Source organism: Megalobrama amblycephala, linkage group LG10, assembly GCF_018812025.1.
Source record: "Megalobrama amblycephala isolate DHTTF-2021 linkage group LG10, ASM1881202v1, whole genome shotgun sequence".
In the NCBI taxonomy this organism is placed as follows: Eukaryota; Metazoa; Chordata; class Actinopteri; order Cypriniformes; family Xenocyprididae; genus Megalobrama; species Megalobrama amblycephala.
This window is the reverse complement of record NC_063053.1, coordinates 28,508,754-28,524,446: the sequence shown is the minus strand read 5'-3', so window position 1 is coordinate 28,524,446 and position 15,693 is coordinate 28,508,754. Positions and strand designations below refer to the sequence as shown.

The 15,693-nt window shown below is 37.6% G+C and overlaps 1 protein-coding gene across 1 annotated transcript in view; it reads left to right on the top strand.

Moving 5' to 3' along the window:
- Positions 1-11,313, top strand: part of si:dkey-157l19.2 (uncharacterized protein KIAA1522) — a 32,889-nt gene extending 21,576 nt beyond the window's left edge. The window contains exons 3-7 of the mRNA XM_048205635.1: positions 5,928-6,065; positions 6,185-6,228; positions 6,399-6,540; positions 6,686-6,796; positions 6,904-11,313. Coding sequence (XP_048061592.1) covers positions 5,928-6,065; positions 6,185-6,228; positions 6,399-6,540; positions 6,686-6,796; positions 6,904-10,340 — 3,872 coding nt within the window. The 3' untranslated portion in view covers positions 10,341-11,313. The remainder of the gene's footprint in view (positions 1-5,927; positions 6,066-6,184; positions 6,229-6,398; positions 6,541-6,685; positions 6,797-6,903) is intronic.
- The last annotated feature ends 4,380 nt before the right edge of the window (positions 11,314-15,693 follow it).

Genomic DNA, 15,693 nt, shown 5'->3' with positions numbered 1-15,693 from the left:
TAATGTTTAGTTATTTTGAACATTTAAAAGAGTTTGTGGCGTATATATATAAAACATTTTTTGTTACCATCATGGTGAAGATGTGCGCTTGTGCTTAGGTTGTGAATAGCTGTTGTACACAGACATACATGTTTCATGACCATTGAGAGGGATAAAGCTGATGACCATATGTAGACTGTGTAAATTATGTGCTGGCCCTCAAACTAATTTATTTATATTTCTATAAAAACTAAACTAAAATATCACTTTTTCATATGCTAAGTAACATTTATAGCATGCAAGTAATGATCAGGTAAAGAACTTCTCATCACTGGCTTTAGCATAATTAAAGCTTGTTGAGAACAACATAGATTTATTTCATGTAGCCACCCATAGCCTAACCACAAGGTCTACACTTCAGCATAATGGTAACCTCAAAAAAAATCGACATAACAAACTCTTTTAAATGTCAAATATAACTGAACATCAAACTTTAAAAGGTATTTCCCTTTACTAAAAACGCATTAAACAGCACTTAAGTTCATCATTTACTGTCCTGATCTTTCCCTATGCAAAGCATGCTGGGAACTAGAAATCCTCTGCCCAGTTTCAATCAATGCAACATAAATGATTCATGTCGTCCCAACACAAATGGTTTAGGTTAACCTAACATTTTGCAAATTTAATTTCATTTAACATAATACAATTGAGTGCAAATGCCAATTAAGTAAAAAACTAAAGATTTGTGTTGGTTCAGCTTATTTTATTTAAATAAACTGAACAAGCAGCTAGAATCATTTTTTTGAGTGTGACGAACACTTTGTAAAGATCCATTTCGAGAGTTATATTAGCTATGTGAACGTTGTTTATGCACTGTATTATAAAGTTGTGAGCTTGGGGGCGGGGAGTGCGAGCATTTAAAGGGGACGCGCACTGAATCGGCTCATATTTAATGATGCCCCAAAATAGGCAGTTAAAAAACTGAATATAAAAAAATCTATGGGGTATTTTAAACTTCACAGACACATTCAGGGGACACCTTAGACTTAGACTTATATTACATCTTGTGAAAAAGCATTCTATGGCACCTTTGAGGTCAGTGCCAATTCCTGTGTGAAAATGATTCTTCATGCTCCCTCCCAACAAAACAGTCTGAGCCGGATGAATCTTGACATTGTCATCCTGGAATATGGCCATGATATACATCTTAATACATGGTTGTTTAAGAAAAGAAAAGCTACACACTCCATCTTTAAGGGTTAAAAAAAATGTTGCCAAACATATAACATGCTAGAAATATAATAATCACTGTAATAATGATCCATCCATAGACTTAAGTATTTGCCAATTAAAATCCAAACTGACTTTTTTTTGGCCAGGCAGTATATATATTCCAAGAACATTTTACCAGTTGAAAACCACATCAATTTTAATAATTAAAGATTATATATAACTATTAATAGGCAAGATGCAATTGTTGAGTGAAAAACGGCTTATATTCAGATGTTTTTTTTCTACAGGTAAAACGACTTTTGCCTCCAAAAACTCCCAATTACTTCATATTAATAGTTAGTGTATGGTATTTAAGTTTAGGTATTGGGGATTTGGAATAATATCTGCTACCAATAAACAGCCAATATTCTAGTAATAGGCATGCTAACTAGTTAAAGGGTTAATTCACCCCCCTTTGTTCATCTTCGGAACACACATTAAGATATTTTTGATGAAATCTGATGGCTCAGTGAGGCCTCCATTGCCAGCAAGAACACATTCAGATACCCAGAAAGATACTAAAAACATATTTAGTACAGTTCAGGTGACTACAATGGTTCAACCTTAATGTTATGAAGTGACGAGAATACTTTTTGTGAGCCAAAAAAACAAAATAACTACTTTATTCAACAATATCTAGTGATGGGCGATTTCAAAACACTGCTTTGTGAAGCTTTGAAGCTTTACAAATCTCTTGCTTCGAATCAGTGGTTCAGAGCGCAAAAGTCACATGATTTTCAGTAAAGCAGTGTTTTGAAATCGCCCATCACTAGATATTGTTGAAAAGTCATTATTTTTATTTTTTGCCGCACAAAAAGTATTCTCGTTGCTTCATAACATTAAGGTTGAACCGCTGTAGTCTCATGAACTGTTTTAAATGTCTTTAGTAGCTTTCTGGGCATCTGAAAGTGTTAATTATCTTCCTGGCAATGCAGGCCTCTCTGAGTCATCGGATTTTAGCAAAAATATCTTAATTTGTGTTCTGAAGATGAACGAAGGTCTTACAGGTGTGGAATGACATGAGGGTGAGTAATGACATAATTTTCATTTTTGGGTGAACTAACCCTTTGAGAATTGGACCCTAAACTAAAGTTACCATTTAAAATGAACTTCAAAACTTACTGCCAGATTATGGAAGGTGTGGTAAAAGAGGAAGTGGGGCTGGTCATGAATTATGCACATCTAAATATATAAGGTGTTTTTCACTTCCAGCCCTTGTTAACAATCACATATCACTTATAAATGATTATATACATGAAAGCTCATTGTGCACTTGCTGTTGCTACTACATTAATGTGAGAAACGGGCTTAAATACAACTAGTGAGGTTATGATGTTTTGAAAACGGAGTAGTCTTTATGTATGACATGAAAACAGTCCCAAAGTGCTGCCCCCTGCTGCCCAAAACACAGCAGCCATTGTCAAGGCAGGGCAGGGCGGTCCTGAGCTCCTGCCAACACACAAATTGCCTGTGGGATCCAGCTGCCAGTGATGAGAACTAAACTGCGTGTTTACATAATCTCTATCATTCATTCTAGCACATTGTGTTCCTCTTTCTTCCTCGCTTCTTGTCTTTTCACCTTTGGCTTGACTTTACTGATTAAACATTTAATAACCTTTATTAAAACTATTCTGAAGGACAGCAGCATCAGATGCCTGAATAAAGTCTCTTGTAGTGACAAACTCAAGGTTTCATTCACAGAGCCAAGATAAAAATGCTTTTCTGTCGCTTTGTTTTTGAGTCATTGACGGGTTTTGCTTTTAATAGAAAGCCTCAACTACCATGAATCATGAGGTTTAGTTCAATTTAAGCCAAAGTTAAAGTTGATCAAGGAGTCTCTGTGCGAGTTTTATCCAATTCAAGACTCCTTGCAGCTGTTCTGACATCTGCCCTCAACAGGTCCAGGCATGTATGAGTCTTTCGTATTCTGTGCTGCTTTTATTTTGCTTTCTCGGAAGGCTATCAAGTTTTTCAGAAAATCTCTGAACTTCTGAGAATGCATTCAACAACGATTTAGGTCATGGTAAAGATTATATAACCTTTAGACATCAACACTATACTCTGTACACAGACACACACACACAAACACCCAGAAAGAGTATTTACCATTAGATTAGAGCTTTCATATTGGATTCATGTCACTAATGTAGTTTTATAAAAACAAATAACTTTAAATTCTGAATGGATAAGCCACGTTCAAAGATGTAAAATGTTGATAAATGGTCACATGAGACTGCACACATGACATTCAGATGTGGGTGGTCATGTAACATGTTTTGTTTTTCTACAGTCTAGTCAGTTTAAATGCGTCAGATTTAAAATTGTCTTTCTGAACTATAGGGGGATTTATGATATGATTCCTGTCATAAAATTGAACATTGATGTCTTTAATCATATTGCCGTTGTGGTCATTTTATAAAAGCAATAAGGCATAAGAGGACATTATTTGCATCATGTCTAAGAATGCAGTCTCTCTTGGTTTTATTATACAGCATGGTATCTTCCTCAGGGCTGAAACGATGAGCTCTGTGGTTGTTCTACCATTTTAAATGTTCCAAAACCATTGCAGGAACATTTTATCCATGGTTTGGCTGTCTAAAGATGCAGATATATCAGTAGTGAGACAAACAGAAAGTACTCCACTAAATATCAACGACCACAAAGTTTCATAATTTTTTCACTTTTGTTGTTCATTCTTAAATTTTTGGTTCAAGGAATTTATTCCCAGTTGAAAAAGCAGTGAATGTTTCACAAATTTAAAGAACAAAACTTTTTGTTTTGATGCTACTTCATTTAAAATATGATCAGATCTTTCTCTATACGATGATTAATGAAGTTGGATGAGGAAGGCCATTCACATGTGATATATGAGTGGGTGGGGCTCTTTGGGCTATAGGACATGTCTGACCTGGTTTGACATGGATTGAGGTTGGGTTTAGCATTCCCACTGCACTCCTTGCTGACCAACTATAAATTAATTAATTGAAGTGCAATATTAAAAGTTAATGTGTTAAGGGTCAGACTATGTATCAAATGTAGATCTGTTACTGAACCATCTACAAGGATTTTAAAGAATTGATATTTGTTGTTTTACTACTTTGATAGACTTTTGTCTGTTCTCTAGGTTGAGCAACAGGTTTTGTTCTCCTTAAGCATACACGTGAACTCAGTTTCTCTGTTCTCCTACTCCATCTAGTGTTGAGAAAATGAACAGGTTGAACAGCAGGAACATGTGAATGTTCTTTTAAGACTGTTGATCTACCAGAAATGGAAGTTTTGTCATTTACTCACCCCTTGTATTTTTTCTTCTTCCATGAAACACACAAGGAAATTTTAGGCACAGCAAGGACAAAAAAGCATCATAAAAGCATCATAAATGTAGTACATATGAATGAGGCACTTTTTTCCAAGCTTGTCATATTGCTCATATCCACTCAAAGTGTATCATTATTTTTGCTTTTTTAATTATAACCTGAAATCTTAAGCCAAATATCATAGGTAATTAGTATTGGTATGGATCAAACAAGTTTTAAGATTTGTGAATGATCAGAAGTCAGATTTTATTTACAGGCCACAACCTAAAGCCTTAAGAAACAGTACATAATCCATAACCATACCCATACCTTTTATATCTCCTTTTTTTCTGCATTTATACTCTTGGTCTACCTTTTGTACTACCTTGGTTTACTCTTGAAATTCAGACATTTTTCTAGCATATTTTATCTTATACTTGAGTTATGGGATATTTACCTGGATTAGGATTACTAAAGCTCTCCAAATACTGTGTGTCAGTTAGTGAAGCTCTTCACTCTAAAATTAGTGTGTGTTGGCGCACTCTTTAGCAGAGACTAAGGATGTAATCACGTTAAACTCCAGTGGTAATTCAGACATGGTGCTTTTGCTGAATCAAAATGATTGTTCTCTTCTGTCCTTCTTTAAATCAAAAGGTAGTGTTTTCTTCTTTTTTTCTTTTCTTTTTTTTTCTACAGATTTTGTCAGATGTCACATTTTTGTCATATATGGCTGGAAAGTCTTTTAGCTGTCTGTATTATGCTTATGTCTAAATTTAAGTATGCAATTTCATTAATGTAAACATGTAAAGTCGTGTTTACATGTAAAGGGTGAATGATGTGTTCTGAATAGTTTTCTGTTTTTTAGTTTTTTAAAAGTTTGTTCTTCAGAGGTTTTTTACCAACGTTTTACATGGTGAATAATTGGTCATCGCAGTACAGTAAATTACAAACAACTTCCTGATTGCGATGCTATGAATAGAAATGAAAACTGGAAAAAATGCTTCCGAAGACCCAAGTCACCAGAAATAATGAGTGAATTAGCAGGGTGAAATCAGGCCACATGGTTAATTCGAGCATGGTCTTTGCACAGTGTGTCAGGTTACAGGACAGTCAATCTGTAGTGATAAAGTGTCACATTAGGATGTGGCACTAAAACACAGGAAAAACCCTGGTTAAGTTAATGAGATAACTGACTTTCCATTAACTTTAGTTGTTTCTGAAGTCACTATATTATTTGCTAGCATGCAGTTGTTTATGTGTGTATCTACTTTTAAAACATCAAAGCCCTGTAGGTTTGAAACATCCTATTCTGTCTTTTTAACAGTGTATTTGTCTGTCACCTGCATAGATATTAAATGTTTTACTTTGTTTCTCTCTCTGAAGGCCCTAAAGAGGACGCTGTGGTTGCTGTTTCTCTTCAGAAGTTCCAAGAAAATGTGTTTGTGGAGGTTGATCGGCCTAAATATGTGTTAGACCTTCATACAGAGGCCCAGCAGGGCCTAAAACTGCAGCAGCAGGAGGGTATGACAAAACAAACTCCAAATCAGAGTCTTAACAGACTTCCTTTTACTCTGAACCAAATACATGCAGCATACAGCAGTTCATTTTATTGGGTTAAGTGATAATGTCTTCTGTTCCAGATGATAGGAATGGGATTGACTACCCTGATGACCAAAGTATGATAGTAAGTGTTCCTCCAAGCATCAGTCAACCCTCATTTCCTATTACGATTGTATTGAATTCTGTTCCCACTAGAGTGACACTGTTCTATAAGTATAATATATTATTGGCTACTTTTAAATTGCTGATGGACGAATGTAAATTTAGAGGGTTAACCATGCTTCTTTACTTTAGTCAACAGTAACAGCTCAGACTGAAGACAGCATGGCCTTTAGTGAACTGAGAGGCTTTGAGTCTGAGAGCACAGCTGCTGATTCTGTTTCGATGCGCTCCTCCATTTCCTCACGATCAACACGCTCAGGGCTCAAACGCCAAGGTGACACTTTCAGACATAAACACATTATTAGTCATATCCATTTTTGCCATAAAAAGACCATGGCCTGGTATCCTCATAAAGTGCTTTATGATTTAATATCAAATACAAGGTCACAGCAACATTGTTTTCTATTTCCTTTCTCTAGCCTCAACGTTTAGACCTTTGAAGCCAGATAAGTCTGCAGAGAAGACCAAGACTCGTAGGAAACACATGAGAACTGTTGTAGGAATTCCTCGACACATCCAGAGAGAACTGGGTATGTTTTACTGTGATCTTCTGTAATGTACAGCTTGTCTTTTAAGTTATTTAGCAGAAAACATGTAATGTTTATTAATTTTATTTTTTAATATTTTGTATCTGAAGGGTTGGACAGGGCAGCATGGATCACCACCAGTCCTTTTGATGGCCAGATGTCCAATGGAGACGTGATCATCCCCGCCATAATTTCCACTGTGGATGGTGCGTCTACCAGCTTTGAACGAGAAAGCTTACAAGACCATCTACAGGGCAAAGAGAACCTGCACACAGTTAAGAAAGACAACACACTGGCAAAACCCAAAGATGACATCCTCCAAAGATCTGTGAATCATTCTGTAGATCCAGAAAAGTCCGGAGAAGGCACTCTTCTTGTTCCTTGGACAGAGAACCCAGCCGGTGCGGTCATGTCCATCTCACCGCAGGCCACATACATGTCTAAAATTATTCCAAATGCTGTACTTCCACCATCTGTGGATGTTGTGGAACTCAGTCGCAGCCGAAGTCGCAGCAGTGTCCGAACCATCAGCAAGAGCAGCCTGGTGTCAGCCAGCCCAGCATCCACCCGTCCATCCTCCAGAGCCTCTTCAAAATGTTCCACAACCCGCTCAGACTATTCTAGGTGGAGCAACTCGGGATCGTCAGAGACACTAGTATCCGATTCCTCCACCATCTCCAGCAGTAGCACTCCCCGTGTGGCCAGTAGAGGGAGTCAGGTTGAGAACACGGCTAGACTGGTCAAGCTGAACAACCATGGTTCCCATATTGCGTCTAGAAATACTCATGTGAATGGGGATTCTACAGAAGAGGACGACAGCAGAAAAACGGGATCTGGTGGTGCTTTCACACGTAACCTATCAGTGGTTAAACGGAGCAAGATGCCTCCAGCTCCTCCCAGCAGGTCATACTCCTTACACGGGAAACAGACCTGGAAAAGATCTGAAAATTCTTCCACTCCAGATGTATCACCATACCCCACTGTCATTTCTGTATATGAAATGAAGGTCACCACTCCTGAGTTAAACCCTAAGAGAAGCATATCTCCTTCCAATGGACAGAAAACTACGCCAGCTGAGCTAAATATATACAGAAATAACCTTAAAAAGTCTTCCGTCACCACACCCCATTCATACACAAATGGCACCAGTAAGCTTGCTGAACTGAAGAACAGCCTTCTGTCTGCAAGTTTAATTAATAGTAACAATTCTTCCCCAGCTGTAATGGCTCTCCGGTCTCTGATTGACATTCCTAACCATCCCAAAGTACTGGCTCCCCCAGCTCCTCCACCAGAGACCTGGGCTCACAACCAGCGTACTTTTGAACTGCTGTGTGGGCCTGGCCCTGTTAACTATGCACGCTGGGCTAAAAAGAGAGGTCTTAAAACTGCAGATGAACCAGACTTGACCTCATCAAATGGTGACACCGCATCAATGTTGCAGGCAGTGGAGCTAAAAGGCAAAGTTGAATCCTTAGCACCAGCCGCAAGTGTCACCCCATCTCCATCACCTCCCCCAGAGCATTACCCACCAATGCCAAATATCAGCCAAGACAAACCTCCTCCACCCCCTCCAGACTTTGTTCCTTCATCTCCTACACTAGCCGCCAAAGCTATAAAGGACTTGACTTCTTGGATCCCTCCACCTCCTCTGTTTCCTCCTCCAGCGCCTCCAGTTGGCACCGTTTCTGCAACTCCTGTCACTGTGCCAAATGATACAGACTTCCCTCCGCCACCCCCACCATTTTCGCCACGGTCTTTACTTACAATGCCTCAGTTACCACCAGATGTTCCACCACCCCCACCACAAGTTCCACCTCCACCCACACCACCTTCTGAACCACAGAAAATCTCATCCCCTCTGCAAGAATCCCAATCTTCGACACACAATGTGTTGGTAACATTATCTGTAACTTCTCAACAAATCAATGTTCCTCCACCTCCACTACCCACTGATGTAAGATCGCAACAAGTGATTGCTCCTCTTCCTCCACCAGTACCCACTGATGTAAGATCTCAACAAGTGACTGTTCCTCTTCCTCCTCCAGTACCCACTGATGAAAGATTTCAACAAGTGACTGTTCCACTTCCTCCTCCAGTACCCATTGATGTAAGATCTCAACAAGTCACTGTTCCTCTTCCTCCTCCAGTACCCATTGATGTAAGATCTCAACAAGTCACTGTTCCTCTTCCTCCTCCAGTACCCATTGATGTAAGATCTCAACAAGTCACTGTTCCTCTTCCTCCTCCACTGCCTACTGATGTAAGATCTCAACAAGTCACTGTTCCTCTTCCTCCTCCACTGCCTACTGATGTAAAAATGGAGGACAGACTAGATACAACAGAAACAGAGAAACGGACAAGCAGTCCCTCTCCAGCCAAAGAGGAGACCTCCGGTCCAGTGGTCACCCAGTCTCTCTTACAGATGGTTCGTCTCAGGTCGGTAAAGTCCAATCAGGGTCAGGCTATAGATCTCGCTAAATCATCACAACCCAAACCAAAATCAGGTGTCAGTCAAGAGGTGCCTCCAAAACCAGTTAGACGATCTTTGATTATGACATCACTGCCCCCTGATGTGGAAGCTCTGTCTGGTACAGAGCCAAAAACCGAATCTCCATCTGTCGACGTGCGCACAAACACAACAGCTGTATCAAATACTCAGAAAGGGTCAACTGAACCAAAGACTATAGCAAATAACATTGTTCAAAAAACCCAAAACACAACACTTGAGCCAGCATGCTCATCAGCTTCAAGTTCAACCTCTGAACCAAGTAACACTTCAGCTCCTACTGAACCAACAACTAAACAGTCCTGCTCTGAAGCAGAACTCAAACCCCAAACACTCAAGGAACAAATCCAAGTTGCAGCACCTGTCCCTGCTACCCTGCCGAACACAATGGGACCAAAGGACCAATCAATCAATGAGCCAAAGACTCAACTTCAGGCCCAAGAACTCAACAAGCCCCTGCAAAATTCAGAGAAGCAATCAATCACTGTTGAAATACCCTCAAAGCTGGAGGGTGAGCAGCCTAAACCCCAAACACAAACACCCACCGTCTCTTCCACGCCTCCCGTAGTGTCTTTGCCAGCCAACCCCTCCATGCGTCTCCAGGACGCTATTCGTCTGAAGGCTGCTGCAATGTCTACAACAGACAACCAAGCAAAGCCATTTGGTCTGCGCTCTCCTCTCCCAGTCGTGGGTGCTGTTCCCAACTCCCCTGCATCTATGGCCAGCTTCATCTTCTCCAAGAGCCCAAAGAAGGTCGTAATAGAGACACCGTCATCCTTAGAGGTTCAGGCTGACCTGAGGAAGACTCTGGTGGCAGAGTTAGCATCTGTTTCCGATTCGGCCAAGTCTAATGACTCACACAAGACTGCTAACAAAGTTCCTCCACCTATTTCTAAGAAACCCAACACTAAGGTTGAGAGCGTTGTTCAGAACTCTGCAGAGGCAGAGTCTGTTGCCAAGACTGAGGATGTGCAAAAAGAAACTGTACAAACTGCCGGACAGGGAGTACAGACAGAAAACTCTGAGAGAACAACAAATTAATGAACATGTGCACAAATGATTTAACCTTTGAGATTTTGCTTTTTCGCAGATAAACCAGGCTTTAGATCTTAGGATCAAACTGCTTAAGCAATTTTGAATATAAAATACTAAAAAAGTCTTTATGTACAGATAGGCATATTGCACTTTTTGTACACTGGTTTAGTGTAACTGATTCTCATTCATGGGAATGCATGTCACTGGTATTTGGAAATGATAAATATTTTTATTTTATTTATGTGTCCTCAGTTATAGACAGAAGCCATGCTACCTTCTAGTTTGTGGAACTCCTACCTACTGGTAGCACTGTAGAAAACAGCAGGAGAGCACCATGAGAATGATGTTTGCAAGTTTGTAAAACATAGGGTTTACCAATCAAACTCTAAAGTGGAATTTTAGAGGTATTGGTGTAAAATGAATATAAGAGCATTACAAAGGAAATGAAGGTAAAGAATGTAAGTAAGATAAAGAATGAAAAGAAGCTAAACAGGAAAAAAAAAAGAAGAAGAACAGTAAGTTGGGAGCATGGACCACTGATTTTGGGGTGGGGATGTGTAATTATTCTTTTTTCCATCTATGATATTTGCTGTGTACCATTTTATAAGTCTATATTTTACTTTTAAAACACAAAATCATTATATGTGATTGTAATACTAAAATTAGCACTCCCCACCCTAAGTATTCAAAAATAAGAACGTAGACGAGGAATCTGATCAGGTGTTTGAGAAACAGAATGTTGGAATCAAATGAATGGAGTAAAAGCTGTTTTCTCACCATTGTTACCGCAAGTAGGGTCAAGCAGGTGGTCAGAAAGTCATGAAACCGCATAAACAAGAGGTCTAAGGTGTAAATCTCTGTTAAATGATTTCTATTGCTTATTTTTTATTTTTACAGAGAAGTTCGTTAGTTTACTCTAAGTTGATGTACATTACAGTCTACACAGACTATGCAAATAAAAGGAAATGAATGTTTTTAATATATGATTTTTTCATGCACTATGCTAACTTGTTTGGTTTTGCTATTCCTTTGATTTCAGCTCTTTGTCCCTTATTATAATCTCTATAAAGGAGAAATGTCTTATACTTACATATTGTTTCAAAACAGATTATCTACAAAGATAAAAACAATAATGTTTATTCATGTTTAACAATGTTTCATCTTATGACAAGATTAAAGACTGTACACAAAGTTACTAAAGTAGCTACATGGTGACTTCAAATCTGGCCATGTTTTTTAACAGATTATACTTTTTATCAAATATATCAGACACTGCAATATTGCAACATCACAAATCATTCAAATAAAATAATACATTATATACAATCACATATATTTTGAGAACTATTGCATCAGAACTGTAGTAGTTTTTAAAACCCAGACAAATGTGGGGTCACAGGAAGAATATATTCAGCTAGTCAAGTGTTCATTCAGTCAAGTGTAGACCAGTGAAGGTTAAGATATGACCTTATCATTTTCCTGCTTCTGTTTAATATTTATAGAGTGGTTAAAAGGGGATAAGATGTTGATTTATGAACACAATCACACAGAATAACACTGAACAAGGACAGGAGAAAGAAAAAAAGTGTTTTACATTCACAGAATGATGACATTGTTCATCTGGTGTGATCCTAAATTGGGACAAGATCTGTAGCTTAGATCTCCAGCGCTCCACAGACATTTTATTTAATTATTTGTCAGCTACCATGGACATAAGAACCTACAACAGTGTTTTGTCTATCTCTTCTCCTTTATGAAGTGTCCTGTTACAGTGAGAAATTATAATAATATTGTAAAGTGTCTCTTATAAAGTGCAAATATCCAAAATGGTTTTACTTGAAAAAACAAGATTCAGTTCATTAACGGTAGTTAATGCATTTAGTATCATGGACTAACAATGAACAACTTTTTTTCAGCATTTAATAATCTAGGTTAATGTTATTATATATAAATGTGCTATACATTTACTATTGTTCATTCATGCTCATTCATAATATGTTAATGTTAATTTATTCACTTTAAATGTTTAAAATGTATTAGTAGTACAAATACAGATGGCTTTATCAGCACATGGGTATACAAATCAAACTGTAGTTTCTTTCAAAATGATCCTGCTTCATTGATTTCTTGACCAAGCCAAGAATTAAGATTACACCTTTAACGTCTCTAGATCATTCTTCACTTCCTCAGAAGCCACAGGCTCTGAATGTTGGTTTGTCTTTTACAATGCAATTTAAAGGTGCACTACTGTATGTAATATTTTCTGTCTCCTAGAGGTCTATTCAAAACAAAGGCGTAGCTTGATGACACCAAGTTTGAGAGCGGAATCTTGGGACATGTGGTCTTTACCTCAACGGTCGGTGGAAAAGAATTGGGATAGGACTCGGGAACAAATCATGTTCATGGGTGCGATTATTAACGTTACTGTAGTATGAAGCAGAGCAGGTTGAGTGTTGTGGGAGCTGAACGAGGCCGCTGGAGCGATTGCGCAACACGCCTCACGAGCAGCGGAACTTTTATTATGACACAGTCGCCGGCACCGCTTCCGCTTTTCCGGTCATGAGTATGAGGCGGTATGAGGTAACGCAGCTCGGTTTATCAGATACATTTGAGTGTGTTGAAAATGTTATAACATTACTCTGTGCGTTCACTCAGCGGCTGCTGTGAGACACTTGTTTGAAACACACTGAAGCTAGGTCGATTTTTATAAATGAGGCCCCTAATCTCTATCCAGTTAAGCATCTGTGGGATATGCTGGACCAACCAATTCGATCCCCTTCAGGACTTGAAGGATCTGGTGCTAGCATCTTGGTGCCAGATTCCACAGAACACTGTTAGGGCTCTTGTAGAGTCCATGCCTCGACCCCTTTGGAGTTAATATTGTGCCATAATGAAACAAACAAATCCAGCATTTTGCAAACAAACACGATCTGCTTTGCAAAGGAAAACTCGACTCGCAAACAAACAGAAAGTTATGTGCAAATACAAAGATCAGTTTGAGCGAAAACAAATATATGTATTGTTTTACAAATATATATAAATGAGCCTACATCATATTTCACAAATAAATACAAACCATCCTACAAATGGCATGTAACCTTTGAACAAATACCAAATCTAGTGCATACATAAGCACACCTGTCTGTTACCGACACTTGCCTTTTTATGAGATCTCTAGGCTTGATTTTCTCATAAATGCAGTTGAGCAACTTTCTCTTCCAAAACAGCAGATGGCGCTTTGGTATGGGTCAGCTAACACAGAAGCCAACACATTAGGATCATAATGTGGTGCCTATAGGTATATATCTTTTAAATAATGTATAATCAAGTTATTAATCAATAATTATCCTTCTAAATATTAAATGATTGAATTCTTTAACATATGTTAAAGTATTTATTTTCTTTTTCATCTTCAAACACTAGAGAATAATGATGAATATTGTCTGTACCTCTCACGGAGAGAAAAGTAAATCTTATCAGTACATTTTGGGGAAGTGTCCTTTTCAACCAACTTCAACCTCGGGGAAGCTACGCATTCTATTTAGCTGTGTATGTGTGCTAGTATTCTGTGTTACAGGTCAGTATTGGTGAAAGATGAACAATGGGCACCTTGATGAATGACTTGTTTTTCTCGACAAACTGGTTTATTTCTAAACCAATCAGAATTAATTAACCTGAAGTAATGATAGTTAGAGTATAATTATTATGGAAATGTAAATGTACGCAGAGCGGCCTACGAACTCCTTGCTGAGTACTGAAGCTGATTTCTGCTGATGAAACTGCAAACTATTCTTCAGTAGAATTGTTAAAAATAGAATAAAAGTAGAATAGAATAAATTTTCATCAATTTATTTTTTTAAACTCTGACTCTGGGTCTTCATTCATCATATCGGGTCTTTGAGTCTTACATAGGACAGATCAATATATCAAAGAAAATTCAGAAATGATCAGACAGTGCTATGTCCTCAATAACAATAGATTAAATGTTTAGATCCTTACTGATAAGTAAATCTAGAGTGTGTCCACGATTGTGTGTGGGTCCATGTACATGCTGAGTCAGATCAAAAGTATTTAAAACAGTTATGATTTCTTTTGCTATATTGATTTCAGCATTATCTATGTACATTTTAAAATTCCCAGCAATAGCAAAACAACTCTGAGGAAATTGTTGATAGCAGTTCTGTAAATAGTAGCACAAGATGAAATGGAACGTTAATGTTTTTTTTTTTTTTTTTTTTTTTTTTTTTAAACACAAAGAACTTTTCAATACTTTTCAGATAGTGAAAATGCATTTGAATGTGTGTAACATTTCAGACAACTTGCCAAAAGTAATTTACCCTAAAAGGACAAAGTTGGTTATAAATGACAGCAGTCACAGCACCCTAAAAAAAAGGGTCAAAGGTCAGATGCAGAAAACTCATTTTGGAAAATGGTTTTAGTCTTAAATATAGCCTATGTAAAATATAAATTTATTTATTTTTTCTAGCTGTGATTTCATAATTAGTCCCATAGAGGGTTAAAATATGGGCTGCACACCTTGTCATGCATCTCAACAATCTGAAATTATTATAAATAAAATAAATTAAATAAATAAATGAGGAAATATCGATTTAAAAGATCACATAAACATAACAATCCTCCCACAAAATAACAATATTAAATAAAGATTATACAAAGACACCAAAAAGTGAGAAACATTTTTGTTCTGTTTTTTTTTTTTTACAGGAGGATTTAATATAGATCTTAACATTTTCTCGAAAGTGAGAAAAATGAGGGGTCACTTTCATAGTTTTACATTTGTGGATAAAGTATTTTGCAAACAAAATAATTAAGTTGGAAAGAAAAAGACATTTTCATGCTGCTTCTCAAAAATAAAAAATCCAAACAAGACATCCTTGACATAAAGCTCAAAGTCTTATATATATATATATATATATAGTCTACAATGAACTGGCAAATGTCTTGCCAAAGTTTTCTTGTATGATCACAATGCCAGAAAAGATGTAAGAAAGTTTCTGGTTGCACAGAAGGTACTGTTCACATAGGCTACTTGATTTAAAATTTGACACAATTAATGTTTTTCCAGGATAGTACCGATGAATAAGCTTAAAAGAAATCTCTTTGACCTTATTTACCAGTAGATAGCTACTTGTTAGGAAGAATCCAAACCTTCTTCCACAATATATTTTCCACTAAATTGTTCCATCTTGAAACGACATGAGGAGTGGAAACCCAATCATTAAGAAAAAGAAATCAAATATCTCTATTATTTTTTTTAAATGTAGATTTAAAGCATATTCTGCCTACATACCAGTCCATCGTTTTCGCGATTCCGTGATCGCTGAATACAACGCAAAAT